This window comes from Cololabis saira, chromosome 10 (assembly GCF_033807715.1).
Source record: "Cololabis saira isolate AMF1-May2022 chromosome 10, fColSai1.1, whole genome shotgun sequence".
In the NCBI taxonomy this organism is placed as follows: Eukaryota; Metazoa; Chordata; class Actinopteri; order Beloniformes; family Belonidae; genus Cololabis; species Cololabis saira.
The window spans coordinates 8,181,765-8,206,515 of NC_084596.1; the positions used below are offsets into that span (position 1 = coordinate 8,181,765).

General features: G+C 42.5%; 3 protein-coding genes across 3 annotated transcripts; all 3 read left to right on the forward strand.

Moving 5' to 3' along the window:
• Positions 1–3,139: 3,139 nt before the first annotated feature.
• Positions 3,140–4,948, forward strand: LOC133452375 (gastrula zinc finger protein XlCGF49.1-like). Its single transcript, XM_061731642.1, has one exon. The coding sequence runs from the start codon at positions 3,278–3,280 to the stop codon at positions 3,854–3,856; it is 579 nt and encodes a 192-aa protein (XP_061587626.1). The 5' UTR covers positions 3,140–3,277; the 3' UTR covers positions 3,857–4,948.
• Positions 4,949–6,520: 1,572 nt separating this feature from the next.
• Positions 6,521–17,457, forward strand: LOC133452374 (zinc finger protein 250-like). The gene is made up of 2 exons (XM_061731641.1): positions 6,521–6,769; positions 15,804–17,457. The coding sequence occupies exons 1-2, from the start codon at positions 6,607–6,609 to the stop codon at positions 16,475–16,477; spliced, it is 837 nt and encodes a 278-aa protein (XP_061587625.1). The 5' UTR covers positions 6,521–6,606; the 3' UTR covers positions 16,478–17,457.
• A 1,266-nt stretch (positions 17,458–18,723) lies between these two features.
• On the forward strand, positions 18,724–24,157 carry LOC133451809 (immunoglobulin lambda-1 light chain-like). The gene is made up of 5 exons (XM_061730952.1): positions 18,724–18,935; positions 19,028–19,351; positions 19,639–19,686; positions 23,269–23,574; positions 23,696–24,157. The coding sequence occupies exons 1-5, from the start codon at positions 18,893–18,895 to the stop codon at positions 24,055–24,057; spliced, it is 1,083 nt and encodes a 360-aa protein (XP_061586936.1). The 5' UTR covers positions 18,724–18,892; the 3' UTR covers positions 24,058–24,157.
• Positions 24,158–24,751: the final 594 nt, after the last annotated feature.

Here is a 24,751-nt window from a genome sequence, read left to right on the forward strand (position 1 = left end):
CAAGTAAATTTTCACTTGAAATAAGTAGAAAAATCTGCCAGTGGGACAAGATTTATCTTCTCATTACAAGCAAAAAAATATTGTTCCACTGGCAGATTTTTCTACTTATTTCAAGTGAAAATCTACTTGAAACAGGTGAAAATAGTTGTTTTTTCCAGTGATGAGTCTTGTTTTAAGTGTAATGAGATTTTTTTACTAAAATGAGACATTTTAACTAGAAATAAGACAAATATTTTTGTTAAGATTGTGAGTTTTTGCAGTGATCCATTTTACTTATCCTGTGAAGGACAGAGTCATATTGATAAGTTCAGAAAAGTGTTTTTTATTGTTGTGTTTTGATGTATTTGATGTAAGCCCAGTGGATATTTAAAGCTTACAGAAGGCTGCATTTAACTGCTGCTATGTCATTCCTGCAGTATTTCTGCAGGTGTTTTGGTCAGTGCTATTATTTGTAATATATTATATTATTTGATCAGCACAAATTATCTGTCCCCCTATGATAAAATCCACCATCCCCCCTGATTTATTTTTACAACTCGAGTACTGCTTCTTAATGACCTGCCTGGTTAAATAAAGGCGAATGGTTGAATGAATATCAAATAAAGGGATAGAATTGTTTTTTTCCCCCCTTCTTTATCGTATAATGTTCACAAAGTGTAATTCAATTCATGTCATGGGTAGTGTATTTTGAAGGATCAAATACTCAACATCCCATATTATCAATTTTACATCGTGCAAGAAATCATGGACGTGCCAATCTAACTTTGAAAATCCACTGTGCGCATGCGCAGAACCACAAAGTAGCTTTTCTCGGCAGGTAGCAAGGATTTGCAGAACGCCACCGAAGCGTGAAACGAGCTGGAAGCTGTGGATCTCGTCCACCGGCTCATATTAATGATACTAATGATACACATAAAGGCGGCGGAGGAGGAGATGCGGTTATAGCTCTCTGATATATTGTCATATCATTTTAACAGGAGCATGTGTAAGCGGGTATTACAGCTGCTAAAAGTTACTACAAGTTAGTAAAAGCTGCTAAAGGTTATTACAAGTTAGTAAAAGCTACTAAAAGTTACTACAAGTTAGTAAAAGCTACTAAAAGTTACTACAAGTTAGTAAAAGCTACTCAAATTTGCTACAAGTTAGTAAAAGTGACTACAAGTTAGTAAAAGTTACTAGAAGTTACTGCAAGTTAATAAAAGTTACTGCAAGTTAATAAAAGCTACTAAAAGTTACTACAAGTTAGTAAAAGTGACTACAAGTTACTAAAAGTTACTAGAAGTTACTGCAAGTTAGTAAAAGTTACTGCAAGTTTGTAAAAGTGACTACAAGTTGGTAAAAGTTACTAGAAGTTACTGCAAGTTTGTAAAAGTTATTAGAAGTTACTGCAAGTTAGTAAAAGTTACTGCAAGTTTGTAAAAGTGACTACAAGTTGGTAAAAGTTACTAGAAGTTACTGCAAGTTAGTAAAAGCTACTAAAAGTTACTGCCAGTTAGTCAAAGCTACTAAAAGTTATTGCAAGTTAGTAAAAGCTACTCAAATTTGCTACAAGTTAGTAAAAGTGACTACAAGTTAGTAAAAGCTACTAAAATTTGCTACAAGTTAGTAAAAGCTACTAAAAGTTACTACAAGTTAGTCAAAGCTACTAAAAGTTACTACAAGTTAGTAAAAGCTACTAAAAGTTACTGCAAGTTAGTAAAAGCTACTAAAATTTGCTACAAGTTAGTAAAAGCTACTAAACGTTACTACAAGTTAGTAAAAGCTACTAAAAGTTACTACAAGTTAGTAAAAGCTACTAAAAGTTATTGCAAGTTAGTAAAAGCTACTCAAATTTGCTACAAGTTAGTAAAAGTGACTACAAGTTAGTAAAAGTTACTAGAAGTTACTGCAAGTTAATAAAAGTTACTGCAAGTTAATAAAAGCTACTAAAAGTGACTACAAGTTAGTAAAAGTGACTACAAGTTACTAAAAGCTACTAAAAGTGACTACAAGTTAGTAAAAGTGACTACAAGTTGGTAAAAGTTACTAGAAGTTACTGCAAGTTAATAAAAGTTACTGCAAGTTAATAAAAGCTACTAAAAGTGACTACAAGTTAGTAAAAGTGACTACAAGTTACTAAAAGTTACTAGAAGTTACTGCAAGTTTGTAAAAGTGACTACAAGTTGGTAAAAGTTACTAGAAGTTACTGCAAGTTAGTAAAAGCTACTAAAAGTTATTGCAAGTTAGTAAAAGTGACTGCAAGTTTGTAAAAGCTACTAAAAGTTACTGCAAGTTAGTAAAGGTGACTACAAGTTAGTAAAAGCTACTAAAAGTTACTACAAGTTAGTGAAAGTGACTACAAGTTAGTAAAAGTTACTAGAAGTTACTGCAAGTTAGTAAAAGTGACTACAAGTTAGTAAAAGTTACTAGAAGTTACTGCAAGTTAGTAAAAGTGACTGCAAGTTAGTAAAAGTTACTACAAGTTAGTAAAAGTGACTGCAAGTTAGTAAAAGTTACTAAAAGTTACTGCAAGTTAGTGAAATGTACTACCAGTTACTACACGTAGAGCTTTAATAACATTACCTTGCTCACCTGTCTCCTGTTTTTTACTCCTCCAGATTTCCCACAGCATCATGTCTGTAAGGAGGAGGAGGTTCTGTCCGACCACCAGGACCAGAACTCCGGTCTGGACCAGGACCAGAACTCCGGTCTGGACCAGGACCAGAACTCCTGTCTGGACCAGGACCAGAACTCCGGTCTGGACCAGGAGCAGAACTCCGGTCTGGACCAGGACCAGAACTCCGGTCTGGACCAGGACCAGAACTCCGGTCTGGACCAGGACCAGAACTCCTGTCTGGACCAGGACCAGAACTCCGGTCTGGACCAGGAGCAGAACTCCGGTCTGGACCAGGACCAGAACTCCGGTCTGGACCAGGACCAGAACTCCTGTCTGGACCAGGACCAGAACTCCGGTCTGGACCAGGAGCAGAACTCCGGTCTGGACCAGGACCAGAACTCCGGTCTGGACCAGGACCAGAACTCCGGTCTGGACCAGGACCAGAACTCCGGTCTGGACCAGGACCAGAACTCCGGTCCGGACCAGGACCAGAACTCCGGTCCGGACCAGGACCAGAACTCCGGTCCGGACCAGGACCAGAACTCCGGTCCGGACCAGGACCAGAACTCCGGTCTGGACCAGCAGGAACCAGAACCTCTGCAGGTTAAAGAGGAACCGGAGGAACTCTGCGTCAGTCGGGACGAGGAGCAGCCGGCTCTGAAGAGGGAGACGGACACCTTCATGCTGACGTCCAGGTACCAGGAACGGGACTTCCCCGACCCGGAACCCGACGCCGGGAACCTTTACTTTCACTCCTCTCCCTTAGCTGACGACCAGAACCAGGACCATGTCCAGATTCTGGATTCAGGACCAACCGCAGACTTAGCGATGGCCCCGAGGAAGAGGCCCAGAGGCAGAAGTCACGTCGGCCCGTCGTCTCTGTCACACGGCCGTTTTCACGCTCAGTCGGGCAAAAAGACGGTGAAATGTGACGTCTGTGGAAAGTTTTTTCGGGATAAACATGACATGCAGCGCCACTACCGGATCCACACGGGCGAGCGGCCGTACGAGTGTAAAGTGTGCCGGAAGAGTTTCACTCAGAACGGAACCCTGTTGGTCCACATGAAGACCCACACGGGGGAGAAACCCTTCCTCTGTTCCACGTGCGGGAAGAACTTCCCCATGCGCTGGATCCTGGTGGCCCACATGAGGATCCACACCGGGGAGAGGCCCTACTCCTGTGGGGAATGTGGGAAAAACTTCACCCACAAGAACAGCTTGAAGCATCACATGAACATCAGCCACGATGGGAACAGCTGACTGGAGTCTGGTGGGAGTCGACTCTGATCCCTGACGGGGGGTCGTCTCTTGGTGCTTTTCCACTAGTCCCTACGCAGCGCGACTCGACTCGTTCCGTGCTGAGTAGATACTTTTCTGTTTCTACTCTTCCCGAGGTTCTAAGCGTCTGAGTCGGGCTGTGATGTCATCACACTACAGGCCACCGATTGGTTGGGGGGTTGGAGTCAGACGTCTGAGTCAGGAGTGACATCAGAGAAAGAGCGACTCTGACGGCGGCGTCTGTCCCCCGGACCACTGGCCGACCTGCTCCACCACCTGGGCCTCTACCGATGTCTGTCACGTAGAAATGTGACGTTGCTGTACGTCGGTGATGTAAAGACCATTTATGATCCACTGTTACTTCACTTGAACATTTACAACCCCGGTTCCAAAAAAGTTGGGACGCCGTGTAAAACCCGAAATAAAAACACGCAAATCCCACAACCCCATATTTGACTCCCACCAGAACACAAACATCAGAGGCTTTTGTCCTTTTGGTGAAACTATGAGCTCATTTTGACTCTGATGGCAGCAGCACATCTGTGAAACGGCTGGAACGGGGGGATGTTTCTGGGTGTGGAGCGTCTGCTCTCCGAACATCTGTCTGAACATCTGGGAGCTGAGGAGACCAGTTGCTGCTGGAGTTTCAGGGCGGGGAGGTTGTCCGGTTCCGGTTCCTGCAGGACTCCAGCTGCTCAGCAGGCCTGGACCTTTGGTTTCACCTTTGGACCCGTTTCCATGTGTTTCCATGTGTTTCTATTTTATCATCAATCTATTTATTGTTTCTTTTTTACTCATCTTAAACATTCTTAGACCCCAGAAAGCTAAGTGCACTTTAAAACACACGTATTTTAAATGTTGAATATCTGTTATGTGCAATTGTGTGTTTGTTTGTATGTCCTTAAGCTGCTGTCTTGCCTTTTAAATTGCCCCTAGGGGACAAATAAAGTGATTTGAATTGAATTTCCACCCGTTTCCATGTGTTTCAACGTGTTTCCACTTGTCATTTATGTTCTCTTGAGAATAAAGCCTGGCATCGTGACGTTTGCAAATCATTGCATTTTCTTTTCATCGACAGTGTAGCTGTTCTGGGATCAGGTTTGTCCGTGAAAATGAACTGTCATTGAAAAACGACATTAAACCCTGGAGAACCAGTTGAGGATTTACTTGTTTGCATCTTGTCGTTGTTTCTTAGTTCGGTTACAGCTTTGTACGTTTTTGTACTAAAATGGTCAAAATCATCCCCCCTTTCCATCCCTTATGTCATTTCATCAATGAATGTGGTTTTACTGCTATTTCAACGTTTAGAGTCATCACCAGAAAAATGTGACAATTTTTACCTGTTTCAGGTAAATTTTCACTTGAAACAAGTAGGAAAATCTGCCAGTGGGACAAGATTTATCTTCTTATTACAAGCAAAAAAATCTTGTTCCACTGGCAGATTTTTCTACTTATTTCAAGTGAAAATCTACTTGAAAGAGGTGAAAATTTTGTTTTTTCCAGTGAGTCTTTTTTCTCAGTATAATGAGATTTTTTTTTACTAAAATGAGACATTTTAACTAGAAATAAGACAAATATTCTTGTTAAGATTTTGAGTTTTTGCAGTGATCCATTTTACTTATCCTGTGAAGGACAGAGTCATATTGATAAGTTCAGAAAAGTGTTTTTTATTGTTGTGTTTTGATGTATTTGATGTAAGCCCAGTGGATATTTAAAGCTTACAGAAGGCTGCATTTAACTGCTGCTATGTCATTCCTGCAGTATTTCTGCAGGTGTTTTGGTCACTGCTATTATTTGTAATATATTATATTATTTGTAATCAGCACAAATTATCTGTCCCATATGATAAAATCCACCATCCCCCCTGATATTTTTTTTTTACAACTGGAGTACTGATAATAGATATATGTAGGCCTGTCCCTTGAAGTCGACGGCTGGAGGCGTCAGTCGAGGAGCCTGGCCAAAGATACTCTATACAGGAGGAGAGCTATGTATTGCCAAATCTCACGAGAGTGTGTTGCTCAGACAGAGACAGGTCTCAAACAAAGTTCATTTTCTCCTAATTTGTCACTCTGAAAATTGTCATTTTGGTGTCAGAATGTTCAGAAGGTATATGGCTTTTGAAAAATGGGTAAAGAGTATAAATCAAATAAAAATATAATTACAAAATATGGACAATATATACATTGCGGTGGAGATAAAAAAATATAAGATAAAAAAATTAAAAAATAGTGCGAAGGAAAGAAAAAAATGAATGATTGTGAGGTAGACAGGTATTGCATAGATATTGCACATATGATTATGGGTATATATGGGTATATATTATAGATATATGGGTATAGATTATAGATAGATGGATATAGATAATGGATAGATGGATATAGATAATGGATAGATGGATATAGATAATGGATAGATGGATATAGATAATGGATAGATGGATATAGATAATAGATAGATGAGTATAGATAATACATAGATGAGTATAGATAATACATAGATGAGTATAGATAATAGATACATGGGTATAGATAGATGGGCAGAAACGCTCATTAATTCGGTTCTGGAAGTCGAAGGAAGGCGGCCCGGAACGGCCCCCTCACGTTCCCCGCCGGAGCTGTTTACAGCGACACCAGCGGAAGTAGAGCAGGTGCTTCAGCAGCAGCGGCTCGTGCGGAAAACTGTTGTTTTCCTCCGTTTCTCAGCTGAATATTCACGTTCTCGCAGCTACAATGTCGTCGTTCCAGCCCCTGAGGGCGTTCATCAGTCAGAGACTGGCGGCCGCAGCCGAGGAGATCTTCCGGGAGGTGGAGAGGACCGTGGTCCGGTACCAGGACCAGCCGGACCGGTACCAGGACCAGAGCTGGACCCCCGACCCGGACCAGAGCTGCTCAGGTAGGGGTTTGCAGGTTTCTGCAATAAACCCTCATGAAACTGATGAACATGCAACGAAAGGCAATTTAATTTGTGTTGTTACAGCAGTTAGACCTCATCATTATCATCATCGTCATCATCATCATCATCATCATCATTTATACAGCCAGGGGCGCCTCCAAAACTGTTTCCTAGGGGGGCCAGATGGGGCCACCTAAATTCTTGGGGTGGAACCAAAACTAAAAGCCTTCATTACATGATTTTATTATACTGTTGTAGTATTCATTTTTTAATATATAATATATATCATATATTTTTTTATATTTTTTTGAAAATACATACATATATATATATATATATATATATATATATATATATATATATATATATATATATATATATTATATGCATTTTTAATATATATCATATATTTATTTGATTAATACATACATACACATATCTATATATATATATATATATATATATATATATATATATATATATATATATATATATATATTTAAAAAATAATACAAACATTTTTATAAATTATATATATATATATATATATATATATATATATATATATATATATATATATATATATATATATATATATATATATATATTTATAAACATTTTTGTATTTTTTTAATATATACAATATATATATACAGAGGTGTCAAGTAACGAAGTACAAATACTTTGTTACCTTACTTAAGTAGAAATATTTGGTTATTATACTTCACTGGAGTAATTATTTTTCAGACGACTTTTTACTTTTACTCCTTACATTTTAAAAACAGCCTCGTTACTCTATTTCATTTTGGCCTTTAAAAATAATAAACTATCCAGTTAAATTGCTCCATCCGGATAGAGTGAATTTGGTTGTGGTTGTTTCAGATGTTCTTGTCCAGTTTTGTTCTTACATCCGTTCCCTCAGATTCCTGCAACTAAACTTGGATGTACATTCCAATAAAGGTTAGGATAAATGATAACATGCCTCTGAAGTTTGACTTTTTGCACCATTACAATACTTTAAAGACAACTAGTCATCATATCTCCTGCTCTCTGAAACACATGTTAATGCTCAATAGAACACATATATGGTTCTTTAATATATTTGCATTATACTAAGATGCATTCATTTTCAATGGTTTTTTTCCCCCTTACATTACTTTTACTTTTATACTTTAAGTAGTTTTGAAACCAGTACTATTAGTATTTTTTTTAATTATTATTATTATTATTATTATTAGGCTCAGAAATACTTAAAGAAACGCCTACTGATATGCATTTTTGGGATGAAACGCATAACTGACGATAGGATCTATGTGACCGGCAAGTGTTTTTTTGTTGTTTTTATTGAGGCCAGTGGGGGGGGCAGCAAATTTGGTTGCCTGTGGAATAACATCTCCAACCTAGTACCTAGCACTCCGTCCCTGCTTGTTTTCAGAAAGATTAAAAAACAAACTCCTAGCTGAGACGTAAACAGCTGCTGACCTAGTACCATCATCAGTCTGCTGTAGCTTGTGGGTCTGTCTCTACATGTACATACAAGTACACTATATACTATATATCCAGATGCTCTTTGTTTTGGTTTAGCTACATTCTGCTCCCGTTATCATATTTTTTATGATGTCTATTTTAACTATTATTTAAAGGGGACCTATTATGAAAAACAGGTTTTTTCTTGCTTTAACATATATAAAGTGGTCTCCCCTCAGCCTGCCAACTCAGAGAAGGAGGAAAGCAACCAAATTCTGCAGTGTCTGTTCAGCCGCCCGGAGGATCCTTCCAGTGTCATGTGACTTCTACGAGCCGTTGAGATTCTGCACCAATCGTGACGTCACGATAGGCGCAGAGGTTTTGCCTCCGCTGCTGAAACCACGCCCACAACTAACTCCACCGGCCGGAGCTTCTGCCATTTTTTCGTAGCGGTGTATCGCGTCATTCAGGCAGCCAATCAGCACAGAGCCTCATTATCATAGCCCCGCCCACTCAGAATCCTGCATAGATAATGAGGTTAGAGAATGGGAAGATGAAGACATGGTTTAGAGGCTGAATTTCTAATTTATTTAGCAAAAACAATCAAAAGCTTGTTTTTAAGACATTCAAGGCCTGTTTAAAACAGGTATTAGATGCCATAATAGGTCCCCTTTATTTTTTTTTCTAAAGTATTTTTTGTTTTACTGTCTGTTTGTATTTCTTTCTTTTCTTCTTTCAAAAATGCACAAATAAATAAATAAATAAAATAAAATCATTATTATTAACAGTAGCTTATAAACCTTGACTTTCTACGTGGCCTGGGATCAATAACGGCGATCAGAGAGTTCTGCAGCTTCCTTTCATTATTTATTTATTTAAAGGACAATGTGCAGGTACATTAAAAAGATGGCTGCACCAGAGTTAGCCACAAGCTAATTTCCATCTGTAGTCCTTGACAAACATAAATACTACACATTAGGGTTTACAATGACAGTATTCAAATGCAAATACAAGAAACCAACTACTGTACAATGTCCTGAAACCACAATAAAAGTAGAGATGCACCGATCAGGATTTTGAGGGCCGATCACCGATCACCGATCTCGAAAACCAGTATCGGCCGATCCCGATTTTGCCGATCACCGATCACAGGGTGAAATCCATAAATTCGTCAATATTGTTGTCTCATGTACACGACACTGACATTGTATTATTAGGTATAAAAATTAGGTGATTAGGTGTAAACTCGGTTTACAAAGAGTACCGTATTTTCGCGACCATAAGGCGCAACTTTTTTTTTTTTTTTTTTTTTTAAATGTGCCGGGCGCCTTAAGAAACGGTGCGCCGTGTCTATTACCTGAATTACGGTAATGTAAGGCCGGCCACCATGAGAACTGTAAAAAGAGAAGGGGGCGGGTGAAGCCCCCGTGAGTTGCGACGTGAATGAGACCATCCACTGAGCTGTTTAATGCGGAAACAGATGATGAAAACTTTTAAGGATTTGCTTGATGTGTAAAATACAACCAAACTAAGTTTTGCTCCGCTCTATTTAAATAAGCACACTTGTGTGTGCGTGTTCTGCAGCGCGTGTGTTTTGCATGTCAGAACCGAGGATGCACCTGCCGTGGGTTTGCGGGTCCGATCGCCGCATCCCGGGGCAGATCCGGCTGAAGTGCCGGTGCTCTTACCCCGGGAGTCCCTACTACAAGTCCATGTGGGCTCCTCCGGTCCCGGCCGGTCGGAAGCGGTCACTTTCCCCGGTTAAAGCCGCGGCTGGAGCAGCGCGGTGATGCGCGCTGCTGCAGCCGACTTCCTGGTTCCCAAAGCGGGTCCGATGACCTGGTTCCCGGCCGTTTTACGAGCAGAGATTTCTGGGGTCTGTCTCAGGTCGGATCAGCTCCCCCCTCCGAAATTTGCAGCCAAATCTGTCGGTTATAAACCCGGTACCGGATCCCGACATGCGCGGGTGTTTTTCGCAGCGCGACACACACTTAAGTGTCTTTTTGAGAACGTGCACGTCGACGCGTCAAATGTACGCAGGATACGCAGGATACGCGAGACGTGACGTCACGCGTATCCTGCGTCTCGCGTACGCGTTCTGAACTGCAAGTATAAACGCGGCTTTACTGGTTTATGTGGCGCTGGCCTGGCGCAGCTGATGGACAGAAACTGTGGGGATTTTTAAAATAAAAACTTTGCATAAGACGTTTCCAGCCGGAGTCATATAGGGTGAATGAAAAGAGGGGGCTGGATGAAAGGATGATGATCAAGAAGCTGAGACAGGTCTGGAAATTCGGACTGGCAGCTGAATTAACGGAGCTCCTGTCGCATACAACCCGGTACCGGCTCCCCGACAGCGCGTGTGTGTGAGCGGGTCCAGCGCGGCGGTCCCGGGCCGCGGGACCAGCGCGGGGGGGGGGGGGCGGACCGGGACCGGGACCCGGGACCCGGTCCAGCGCGAGGGAGCAGACGGGGAGCGGACCCGGTCCAGCGCGAGGGAGCAGACGGGGAGCGGGACCCGGGACCGCCGCGGTCGGGATTTTTAAAAGAAAAGCGTTCCCTAAAGAGACTTTTCCAGCCAGAGTGAAATGAAAAGGGCTGGATGGATGAGGAGATGATCAGTGGCTGAGACAGGTTTATGTGCAGCAACCCGGTGGTTTTTTTTAAATTCTTTAATGCAGAAACAGAATATGAACCTTTGAAGGGTTTGATTGATGTGAAAAGTGAAATAAAATATCAAACTAAGTTTTGCTTCCGCTGTATTTTTAGCGCGTGTGTGTTCTGCAGCGTGCGTGTGTGCAGCTCCGTCTCCGTAGACGGCGCCTTTTGGGTCGGTGCGCCATATGTGTGTTTTAAAACCAAAAATGACACACAAAACTGAGGGTGCGCCTTTCCACACAGTGCGCCATATGGAATAAAATACGGTAAGTGTAGTTTAGTAGCTTCAGCTTCCTGTGGTAATAATTATGTACAACATGTGCACCAACACAGACAACAGCAGACATGTCGCTCTCTAAAAGTTGCTAGAAGTTACAAACTATAAACCTTAGTTTTCTTGTGGAAAGAGGAATTAAATCTTAACATAAAAATGTATTATGAATTATTAAGCTTTGTGAAAGCTTTAGCGGTAGCATCCGCCGCGTGTGAGGAAACTCTTGTGAGTGAAGCAAAACTCTTCACACTAGAAGTCCACATGTCCCTCCTGAAGCAACTGGCACGACTGTTGTCCTGCATGAGGGTTTGGACTGTATATAGTTTGGTAAAACTCCGATGGGATTTCATCAGTGAAATATTTATGACGCGGCAGCGCGCAGTAGCGCGCACCGCAGATCCGAGCTGCAAACGTGTTTAAACCCGATGTCTTCTACAACAGAAAGCGGCTGATGAGCAAAGCATATGAATTCATTACCTTACGATGTAATTCTTTATTTTTCTTGCTGTCGTTTATAAGTCTCTGTTACAGCCAGGGCTGGACTGGGACAAAAAATCGGCCCGGGCATTTTGAGCCTAGACCGGCCCACCAGGTATTGATGGAAAGAAAATGAAGCCTATGAATGAAAACAAACGTTCTTGTGACACCGCTTGTACACTGTCTTGTTGGTGTGTATGTTCTTGTCTAATAAACCTAAACCTACACCATCCCCCCCAGTCCCGTTATAGATGTACTTAGTACTGTTTCTGAGTAGACCAGCAAACTTGTATGGCAAGCCGTTTTAAGATTTAATAGCTAGACTGGATATGTGTTGCAGATATCTGTAATTCAATTGTTCCTAGTCAAAAAGAACATTTCAGATATCTACCGGTACAATGATATATTAACCCATTTTAAACAGGGGGAACGCATTCTGACAGCGTGAAATACTGCTGTCAGAATGCGTTCCCCTTCTGTTTATCATGAAGGGATGCTCACACATCTTTCAAATTCATACTGCTGACTTCTTTCACCACCACAGATAAGTCCTGTGATTTTCAGGCTGGGGGGGGGGCCCTCGCGCGTGAGCGTAGCGAGCGAGTGCGCACGAAATTTTTTGGGTTTTTCGGGTCGGATCGGGTGTCTATATGCGCAATTTTAACTCTCACATTAGCAAAAAGTCTACGCCAGGGTACTGGAGAGGAGATTACGGCCGATAGTCGAACCTCGGATTCAGGAGGAACAATGCGGTTTTCGTCCCGGTCGTGGAACACTGGACCAGCTCTATACCCTCCGCAGGGTGCTCGAGGGTTCATGGGAATTTGCCCAACCAGTCTACATGTGTTTTGTGGATCTGGAGAAGGCATTTGACCGTGTCCCTCGTGCCATTCTGTGGGGGGTGCTGAGTGAGTATGGAGTCCGGGGCCCTCTACTAAGGGCTGTCCGGTCTCTGTATGATCGAAGCAGGAGTCTGGTTCGCATTGCCGGCAGTAAGTCAGACTTGTTCCCGGTGCATGTTGGACTCCGGCAGGGCTGCCCTTTGTCACCGGTCCTGTTCATAATTTTTATGGACAGGATTTCTAGGCGCAGCCAGGGGCCGGAGGGGATCCGGTTTGGGAACCTCAGGATTTCATCTCTGCTTTTTGCAGATGATGTTGTCCTGTTGGCTTCATCAGACCGGGACCTCCAGCATGTGCTGGGGCGGTTTGCGGCCGAGTGCGACGCGGCAGGGATGAGAATCAGCACCTCCAAGACCGAGGCCATGGTTCTCGACCGGAAAAGGGTGGCATGCCTTCTCCGGGTGGGTGGAGAAGTCCTGCCTCAGGTGGAGGAGTTCAAGTATCTCGGGATCTTGTTCACGAGTGAGGGAACAATGGAGCGTGAGATTGACAGGCGGATCGGTGCAGCGTCCGCAGTAATGCGGTCGATGTACTGGACCGTCGTGGTAAAGAGGGAGCTGAGTCGAAAGGCGAAGCTCTCGATTTACCGGTCAATCTACGCCCCTACCCTCACCTATGGTCATGAACTTTGGGTAGTGACCGAAAGGACAAGATCGCGGATACAAGCGGCCGAGATGAGTTTCCTCCGCAGGGTGGCTGGACGCTCCCTTAGAGATAGGGTGAGGAGTTCGGTCACCCGGGAGGAGCTCGGAGTCGAGCCGCTGCTCCTCCACATTGAGAGGAGTCAGCTGAGGTGGCTTGGGCATCTGTACCGGATGCCTCCTGGACGCCTCCCTAGGGAGGTGTTCCAGGCATGTCCCACCGGGAGGAGACCCCGGGGAAGACCCAGGACACGCTGGAGAGACTATGTCTCTCGGCTGGCCTGGGAACGCCTCGGACTCCCCCCGGAAGAGCTGGAGGAGGTGTCTGGGGTGAGGGAAGTCTGGGCATCCCTGCTGAGGCTGCTGCCCCCGCGACCCGGTAACGGATAAGCGGGAGAAGATGAGTGAGTGAGTGAGTGACATTAGCAAAATACTGGATAACTTCCCCTGCCTCATCATCATTTGGCTTGCCTCGACGCGGGGCCCCACGGCTGCTTGAGACCCGGTTGGATCGGTGATTTTTGTAACAAATTTATCAAACGAGCCTTTCAGAGAGGCATTAAACTCTTCCATTTTCTTTAGTTTTTTTTCTTTTTTCATCCCCTGATGGAAATTTCCTGATTCTGTCTCGTTCTCTCGACATTGTGTGACAGTTTGTTCCAACTCCACCCGTCTGGATCAGAGCAGCTTGTGTCTGCGCTTGGTTTGACGCAGTTGTACTGAACAACAGACACGCGCATCATTGCACATATATTTATTGATATGCACAGACTAGTACACACTTAGGTCTGTAATGGAACGTGACTGTTGATATTTATAAGGGAAAAAACGAAAAAAAATTTGAAAAAAAAAAAAAAAAAAAAAAAACGGCCCAGGGCGAGAGGCCCCTTGCTTGGGGCGCGAGGCCCCTTGCTTGGGGCGCGAGGCCCCTTGCTTGGGGCGCGAGGCCCCTTGGGGCGCGAGGCTTCAGCCCATAACCAATCTAACTCATCATAACCAATCGGCCAGTGGTACCAGTTGTTGTCAGGTAAAAAACAAAATCAAATGGGCCGATGGGCCTGCCCGGGCCAAAAAAAATAAAAAAATCGGCCAGCCCAAAATCGGGCCGGCCGATGGTGATTTTGGGCCGGCCCGGGCCAATTTTTTTTTTTTTTTTTTTTTTTTTTTTGGGCCGGCCCGGCCCAGCCCGGCCCAAAATCACCATCGGCCCACCGGGCAAATGCCCGGTATGCCCGATGGCCAGTCCACCCCTGGTTACAGCTGAGTTAGTGCCGTTGGTGCGCGCTCCTTTTTTTCCTCTCCCTTTTTTTCTGCTGCAGCCAACTTTGAAAACTCAATAGGCTATACTCCGTGTGAAGAACTTTCAAATGTCTTATCAGCTTCGTTGTGTTGAAATTATTTTGTAAAGTTCCTCCTCATGGTATCTCCTTTGGACAGACTTTACAAACTGCAAATTTGTTGTCCTTTTCGAACATTGTAAAACTCCCGCACCGGCGAGGCCGACGCGTCCTCAGGACCGCTCGGTCTGAGATGGGGGTACGCCCGCGCGGGCGGGGGTTTGTTGTTGTAAACGTCATCAGATCGGCCGCTCTGAACTATTATTTTCCGATCTCCGTTCAAAGCCGATAGGGCCATTATCGGCCCGATCCCGATCAGGGGCCAATCGATCGGTGCATCTCTAAATAAAAGGTTAACATTTAAAGCACTTAGTGCAAGTAAAAAATACTGACTGATTAAAATTAAATAGATTGGAGTAATTGAACCTAAAATAAGGTTGGGTCAAGATAAATAAATCAGAAAATCCAAATGCCATCAGATGGTACCCACAAGGGTACCATCTGATGGCCAAATATGTCATTTCACAGTGACCCGTACAGTTACCCCAAGAACCAGTGGTCCATGGACATTAATATTTGGTACAGTTACCAAGAACCAGTGGTCCATGGACATTAATATTTGGTACAGTTACCAAGAACCAGTGGTCCATGGACATTAATATTTGGTACAGTTACCAAGAACCAGTGGTCCATGGACATTAATATTTGGTACAGTTACCAAGAACCAGTGGTCCATGGACATTAATATTTGGCCAAAAATCCAGTTTCCTGATATTTATATGTACTTAATTTCTACGCCGGGGAAATACACAAAGCAAAGCTTGAAGGCTTACAAAAGTCTTGACGCTTGGTCCGACTTCAAGGCAGGATTTGTTGTAGAAATTAAAGTGATGAGGACACCGAACTTTATGATTTGACCGTTTAACGTTAGCTACCAAAAAATCCAACATTACCTGATACAAAATGGGAACCACAAATCCACGTTTCGGTGCCTGGAATCCAGTTGTTTCTGTGAATGGCATTTCCATTATCCATTTGTCTCTCTTAAGCTTATTTTTCAGCAGTCTGTAAAACGATAACTCTGATTTCTTGCTAAATCTATGAGTACAGTCGATCGCACAACAGCTCTTTCCCATTTTAGATGTTTTCCAGTTGCTCAAACTGAAAGTCTACGCTGCCACTCAGTCTTTCTGCCACTCAGTCTTTCTGCCACTCAGTCTTTCTGACACTCAGTCTTTCTGCCAGTTAATTCTGCTTATCTTTCCTTTATTCCTGCAGACCTTCCTCAGCAACGCGTCTGTAAGGAGGAGGACGCTCTTGCCGATCAGCAGATCTGTAATCAGGAGCAGAACTCCAGTGTGGACCGGGAGGAACCAGAACTTCCACGGGTGAAAGAGGAAGAGGAGGAACCAGAGCAGCTGGTTCTGAAGCAGGAGGCTGAAACCTTCACAGTTACTCCCACCCACCAGGAATGTGCCTTCACTGAACCAGAACCTGAACCTAAGCAGCTTCACTGTCATAACTCTCTGTTCATGGAAAACCCAGATCAAGAACTAGGCCTGAACCTGGACTCGGGGTCAGCTCCAGATGTGGAGATGAGTCCGAACAAGAGACTCAGAACCAGGACTGACGGTAAAAATGTGGACCACTCTTACGTTTCCCAGAGTCAGCTGGATACTCAGTCGACCGAAAAGCCCTTCAAATGTGAGGTTTGTGGCAAAGCGTTCAGGTGGAAGTCGTTTATAGAGCAGCATTCACGCATCCACACGGGCGTCAAGCCGTACGAGTGTAAAACGTGCGGGAAGAGATTTACCCAGAAGTCCACGCTGGTGCAGCACGTGAGGATCCACACGGGCGAGAGACCGTACTCCTGCGGGACGTGCGGGAAAGACTTCACCAACAGAAGTAACCTGAGGTCCCACATGATCGTCCACATGCTGGAGAACTGTTGACCTTCACCTGGAAGTTAGTTTCACCAGGGAATCCTGCTTTATTAACCCGGAGGGGATATCATACAAGGATATCACATGTAGCATCAGCGGTAGCACTGATGGAGTCTGTCGGGAGTAGGGATGGGCATGATCAGTCGACGATCGATCACTGATCGTTAAGAATTTTGTCGATCATGTGAATTTCTTATCGATCAAAGTCTGGCATCAAAAGAGGTTGTATTGCACTGATTCTTCAAGCAAAGTAGTGAATTTCACTGCACTACTCAGACACCGGAGACTCCAGAAAAAAGACATGCTAACATGCTTATCTTTATCAACTAAAATCAGTTGGCTGTTGTTGGGTTTATTTTATTTACTGTTAGAAGTGGACAGTCATCACCACTGTGAGTAAATTACTTTTGGTAAGTATTTTCCCTCACCCTCACCATTTTTCTCGGCTCCGTTCCGTTACGAATAGTTTAATGTTATATTTTGGCAAAACCTGTCAGTCCTAAGTATTATTATATTTTTGACTGAGTGTTTAATGTGATTGTGTTTTTGGATTTTTTGTTTTGGAGCGTCAATTGTGTTTTCGGGCGCCGGATCTGCTGCTTATGCAATTTGAGCTGCCAATTTATCTGCCCAAAGAGTTGGACTGTTCTTAAAATAAATATTTTATTGAGGAACAACATGGTGTATTTTGTATTTTTGTTGTATTTTGTAATACGAAAAACATAATGATTAATCGATAATTGATCAGATTAATTTCCCTGATCGCCGATGAAGGACAGTTCATCGAATCCCCATCCCGAGTCGGGAGACAACAGGGACAGGAAGTCGGCAGCAGGTCAACATCCGGGAGCAGACGCTCTGCTGAACGCTGCAGTCGCTCCTGGTGATGCTGCTCTGTTTGTCGTCTCAACGTCGACAAAACTCAACAGCTGACGCAGTTACGGGGAAATGTAATAATTAGGGCTGTCAAAGTTAACGCGTTAATAGCGCGTAAAACGTCTTCTTAATGCCGACAATTCTTTTAACGCACGATTAACGTGCAGGATAAAAAAAAAAAAAAAACGTGCATTCTATGCACGTTGTGTTTGTATTTATGAAGGTATGTTGCATTCAGGTCTAAAGCTTTTTTTTTTTGTGGAAAGTTGAATAAACATTGGCATAAAGCAAGGATATTTGCCCTTTGTCTGATGTTAACAGTATTAAAAACATTTTAAAAATACCTAAAGGTAATTTAGAACAGCAAAAAATGTGGGAATAAATGTGGGATTAATTGCGAGTTAACTATGGACAACATGCGATTTAAAAAAATTAATCGTTTGACAGCCCTAGTAATAATCATTTAATAAAGTAAATTTTGTCCATGGCTTTAATTTTTTTTAAAACCTAAAAAGTTCTCCTCCGATAAAAATAATTAGCAAATTAAAATGTAATAATCGATTAATGACTACTGCTACAACTACTATTACTACTACTACTACTACTACTACTGCTGCTACTACTACTGTCATTACTACTACTATACTACAACAACTACTACTATACTGCTACTACTGTCATTACTACAACTACTACTACTACTACTACTACAACTACTAATACTATACTGCTACTACTGTCATTAGGAGACGCTTCTATCCAAAGCGACTTACATCTGAGACACACACCCTTTGTGGAGCAATTATGGTTACCGCCTTGCTCATGGGTGGTTGCCATTCTGGGGCTTGAACCTGAACCTCTGTGGCCACTAGACTACGACCGGTCTAGACCGACCTGATCTAACCCCACCAGGGGGGACTGGACAACGTTATAGTTGGACAATCAGATGAAACCTGCACCTCGTGAAGTCACATTTACTCTGAAACTGTTTTGTATTTTATCTAAACTGACTGAAACCACGGTGACACAACAGCGACACCTTCAGGTTTTCATCGGTGTTACAGCAGAATCATTCAGCTGTGGAGCAAAGTTTTAATGATTCATCAACATAATCCAGTAAGAGTGTAGACATGTTTGTTTACATTTACAACTGTTTACAACCATAAGATGTATATTTGCATGTTTACATCCAACTAGTAATATTTCTGGTTAAAATCTATCGTGGGCAGCTGTGTGTAGTAGCAGTTGTGTATTTCCTCCACAGCTGTCCAACCACAGATAACAGTCTGTGATACTAAACTCAGAACCAACCTGCATGTGTTTGTGGGAACATGAAGGTTTTAGTGCTTCTGCATCATGTGACCCAGACCGAGCTGTCAATCAGCAGCAGCAGCTTCTCTGTGGTCTGCAGGGGCTGATGGGAGTTTCCAGGAGCTGCTAGAAAGCAGCTTTTCCTGCTCTGGTCTCACAGCTCGTCCTTGTTGGGTCTGGGCTGCATCAGAGCTCCACTTCTCCCCAGGTTCACCAGAGGAAACACCACGGACCAAAATGCTTTTCCTCCCAGCTGCTGCTCTGTGCTGTCTGTGTTCAGGTGAGTGTTTCCAGCCAATCAGGAGCCCCCAAACTCCACCTGGAACAAACACCGTCACACTGACCTTCACCTGTCTGTCTGTGTCTCTGCAGCGCTGGTTGCCATGGCAGCAGGGCCGGTTCAGGACGATGTAACGCTGACCAGGAGAGTTGGACAAAGTGTCTCCTTCAGCTGTGGAACTGATCAGTGTTATGGTGACTGGATATTCTGGCTTCAGAAAAAAGAAATGGAAACTTTCAGACTCATTCTTTATATTAACAGAAAAACCAGTAAAATTTATTCAGGCTATAATCATCCTCAGAAAGCAGATTTCTCATCTGAAAATACACAGAACGGTTATTTGTTGAAGCTAAACAGAGTTAAACTGGATCATTCAGCCACCTACTACTGCATGTGTGGGAAGAGAGTCGCCCACAGTGAGAAAAGATCCCTGCAGCCTGAACAAAAACCTCCAGCTGAACAGATGTCAAACACAGTTTCAGATCAGAATCCCATAATAGTTTTAGTTACGTAGAAGTTTAATTCTGTGTAACATCAGTATTACAGGGAACTTTAAACAACCACAACAATTAAATTATGTCCATATTTCCTCCCTCTGGAGAGCAGCTCTGACAGAGGAAATAAGCTGTTGCCGTGGCAACAATTACAGTCTGGGCGTTCAACGGCTGACAGGTTTTTGTACGAGTCTTTCTCACCGTGGGAGGATACGCGTACGAAATCTTTGGACCTGGAAGTAAACTGTATGTAACCGGTAAGAAGCAACATTTCTCTTCCTTCAGTTGTTTGATTGTAGAAGTTGAAAATGTGTTTAAAGTCAGTTTGAGCTGCTTCAGACTTTCCATGTTAGTTTGTTCATGTTTAGTAGAGAACTCATCATGCAGCCGTTGCTACAGAAGAGAAGCTCCATCATTTCTGGAAACATGTTTAAATGTCTCCCAACAACTAAACGTGTTCTTTATTTCTGCAAATATCAGAGATGTTACAAATATTGATGTTTGATCATCTCAGTAATTCTGGAGCATCTGCTGCTCTTTGAACACAAGACGACTTTGAGCTCAAATACAATTTAATAGTGATTTACAGCTGGATTTAGGAACGTTCCTGGAAAGATGGAACTGCAAATATATTCACTCAGAACTTTATTAAGTTCAGCAGTTGGACTGAATAAAGTAGCTGCTTAGTTCACGTGGAAGAGAAGAACTCATCTTTATTCTCAGTCAGTCGCCTTTTTATTCAGTCAACCAGAAAAAGGTTTTAGCAAAGTATTAAATCAAGAAATCAAAAGATGAATAAATTAATTTAAAATAAATAACACATTTATGGACTTGTTTGAAATAAATATTTAATCAACAATTTCAGAGAAGGTATAAATGACTGAGTGAATATATTTGTATTTTGTTTTTCATTCTAAAGTTCAAATAATTCATATATTTGGACATCTCCATTAATGTTATCAAACCTGTTTTTATTATTATTAGTATTAGATTTCAATGATAGGTTTATATTAATTAATATTGGTTTAATTTTTAATATGTGAATGTTGTTGAGAGGATCAGACACACAAACGTGTTTTTAGTGATTAGACTAAAAAACATCAGAGTAAAGACTTTATTTTCCTCCAGATGGAGTTGGTTTCAGAGTCAGAACAGTTCAAATTAGGACTCGGACAGTTTCAGAGATAAAACATGGAGCATAAAATATAAAACTGAACCTGGAACCAGAAGAAATTAAAAAAAAAAAAGAAATACATATTAAACTGCGCATGTAAATTTTATTAGACATTAAACAATAATGTTTGATATTAATGTTCTGTGATCAGAGTCCAACCAAAAATGTTTAAAAATACAGATAAATCTTATAAAACAGTGATTAGTTCAGCGGTTAAGTATAATTGAATCACTTTCATGTATAAAGCGTCTATTACAACAGAAGTGTCTCCAGGATGTTTCCAGAGACCAGAACACGACCCCCGAGCAATTATTACATAAACAAGATTGTATATTCCAGATTCCCGTCTCCCACAGAGGACAGACGTGGACCAGCGGCTGTAGCCACAACATTGTTTTAGAGTCATAAATAGAACTGGTTCATCCCTCTCCCTCACCTGCACTCACACATATTCAGAGATGGATCATGTCTCTGTCTGTGTTTGTTGTTGTTGTTGAACAAAAATGAACTAAACATGTTAGAAGAAGGACAATGTTGGTAAAATGATGTCCCTTCTGGCTTCTTCAGGAGTTAAGATTTTGGGTTTTTTTTTCTACGATATGTTTATTGTTGTTTTTTAAATGTATTCAACCATACAACATTACGCATACATTACAATGACAAATACATACATTTAACTTGCACTATTCTCAATACAAAGGTAAATAATTATATTTGATTAACCAATTGGGAGGAAAAATAAAATAAAATAATGAAATATAAAATTAAAAAATAGAATTAAATAAATAAAAAATATATATTCTCCACAATATTTACAATATTTACAAGTCCAATACAGTTAGAAAGCTCCTTATCCACATTCTCAATGTAGGAGGATCCAGACTTTTCCAACATGATGCAATAGCTCTCCTGGTCTGAAGAAGTCCAAAGTCCAGAACTGTATATTGCTTTGATGTGGTTGAGCAGTTAAGAGTTAAAAGTTAGGATTGAATCTCCTGCCGGGAGGTGTTGACCACCAACCAGAGCCGGATTAACGCAAAGGCAAACTAGGCATGTGCCTAGGGCCCGATTGACAGGGGGGGGTCCAGACAGAGGGACACATTTTTTTTTTTTTTGTCTGCACACATATTAATGATTGATAACATGCTGGTACAAACCTAATGCATATATATATATATATATATATATATATATATATATATATATATGTGCATTATTACTATATTTAGTATACATACATATATATATAAGCATACATACGCAGAGGGCCGCCGCAAGGGATGTGCGAACCGTGCGACCGCATGGGGCTTCGCGCCCCAAGGGGCCTGGCGCTATGGGCCGTTTTTTTTTTCCCCAATTTTTTTTTTTTTCTTTCTTTTTCCTTTTTCGTTTTTTTTTCCTTTTTTCCCTTATAAATATCAACAGTCACATTCCATTACAGACCTAAATATGTACTAGTCTGTGCATATCAATAAATATATGTGCAGTGATGACGCGTGTCTGTTGTTCAATACAACTGATCACACCAAGCGCGGACACAAGCTGCTCTGATCCAGACGGGTGGAGTTGGAACAAACTGTCACACAATAATAATAATAATAATAATAATAATGAATTTAATTTATAATGCACTTTCCATTCGGAAATCTCAAAGTGCTTACAAGAAAAAAAAAAAAAAAAAAAAAAAAAAAAACATTCAGATCATTTATCGTGATAATGTCGAGAGAACGAGACAGATTCAGGAAATTTCCATCAGGGGATGAAAAAAGAAAAAAACGAAAGAAAATGGAAGAGTTTAATGCCTCTCTGAAAGGCACGTTTGATAAATTTGTTACAAAAATCACTGATCCGCCCGGGTCTCAAGCAGCCATGGGGCCCCGCGTCGAGGCAAGCCCAGATGATGATGAGGCAGGGGAAGGTATCCAGTATTTTGATCATTGGAGAGTCAAAATTGCGCATATAGACACCCGATCGGACCCGAAAAACCCCAAAATTTCGCCCCCCTGGCCATTTCACACAGGGCCTTGCAAATCTCCCAGACAGCTCTGCATACGCGTACACATACATACACATACAAATACAGACATACATACTACAGCACACTTTGTCTTACTGCAAATTTTATTGGTCTTTGTAGATTTGACTTCTTATTTAACTATTCAATTTAATCAACACATTTAATTAAGATTTTCTGCAAAATGCTCACAATCGATAAGATAAGGATAATTTAATAGCATTTAATAGAGCATTGTAATAACGTATAAATAATAAAAATTTAAAAATAGTCTGATAGACTGTTTAATATACAACACATGACTAATTTTGGAATACAAAGAACCAACTTGACTATGACTATGCTATGTAAAATGTGAATTAACTTTTATTAGTAACTTTGGTAAGTTTAAGATTTCATAAATAACATCGATGGAGGGGGGCCCAAAAATCACAGTCTGCCTAGTGTAGTCCATTTATTTAATCCGGCTCTGCCACCAATGGCAGGTGAAGGATCATCAGGGGTGCAGACCTCTGCAGAAACACGTGTTGGCCTCAGTTTTGTAGCTGCATTGATGAGTGTTTAGTGATCAGAGTCCACGTGGTTTCCAGGATCAGGCTGAATGCTGGAAGCTGCTGCTGACTGTGTGAATGTGTCTGTGTCCAACTTCAGATAAGCAGGTAGTGAAGCCCGTGGTGAGCGTGTACCCAGCAGCATCCAGAGTCCACCTGGGGGGGGGCAGCTCCCTGCTGTGTGTGGCCTCAGCCATGTTTCCTCCTGGGGTCCGGTTCTCCTGGAAAAGACAGAAGAAGAACGGCCCGCTGGAGGACGTCCCCCCTGCCGAGGGAGAGCAGGTGGAGCTCAGAGAGCCGGGACGCAGCGCCTCCATCATGGTGGTCCACCGCCTCCATCAGGACACGTACGGATACAGCTGCTACGTCAAGCACGAGGGCGGCACGGTGGAGGCCCAGACACAAGGTGACGGAGGCTCGGTGACTGTGTTCAGCAGAGACTCAGCTTCACGTGGAGACGCTGTCAAAGACAGCAGAGGACAGACATTTGTCCCTGCAACTCCCAACATCTTCCTTCTCTGTTTCAGAGCTTCCAGCTCCAGCAGCCCCCTGTCCTCCAGAGAGAGAGCCAGCAGACCTGCCAGCTCCAGCAGATCCAGGTTCAGGGGTTCCAGCTCCAGCAGATCCAGGTTCAGGGGTTCCAGCTCCAGCAGATCCAGGTTCAGGGGTTCCAGCTCCAGCAGATCCAGGTTCAGGGGTTCCAGCTCCAGCAGATCCAGGTTCAGGGGTTCCAGCTCCAGCAGATCCAGGTTCAGAGATCTTCCAGTCTGAGTGCAGGGTGAAGCTGCTCTGCCTGCTGTACACAGTGCTGACCCTGAAGAGTCTGCTGTACTGCTGTGGACTCTCTCTGCTGATGGTCCTCAGGAACAAGGGGCCGTCCACCAACTGAACACATGCTGACTGGTTTCTCTGATAATCTCACTCATCACATCATTTATACTCTTGATATACTCAAATGATTAACCGTCTTGGTGATATTTCATCTTTTATCAGCATTTATTTCTCCTTCATGTCCTTTTTAATATTCTGTATGTGCACAGTTTCGAAGCTGATTCACGTTAAATCAATATCATTGTCAATAAAGTGAAAAACAAGCATGTTGTTGTAGTTTTCTCTCTACTTGTCGCCAGGTTACATGTGTTAATGTGTTACATGTGGGGTGGGGGTTGAAGTAGCACATCTGCACCTGCTCTCTGTGGTTATTAGGACTCATCAAAACTGCTGACAGCCAATCACAGGGGTTTTCCTGCAGCTGTGTGGGTTCCTGCTCTGCAGCCTCCACGTCGTGAGCTGTAGCTTTTCACCTTAACACCACCGTGAGAGTTACAAGCAGCCACTGCTGCACACGGTCCGGGGACGTGGGGGAGGTCGGGGGGGCAGGAACATCTTATGCATTCAGACTTTCTATGTATGCATGCAGTCATCAACCCTGGTCCTCGGTGCCCCAGTCCTGTCCTGTGCCACAAAGGGGGTGCTGGTTCAGTTAATTAAGAGTTATTAATAATCGTCTTACGATAGTTATTAATAATTAATAAAGAAGATGACTTATCATAACGAATCAATCTAAATGGAGCACCACCTGA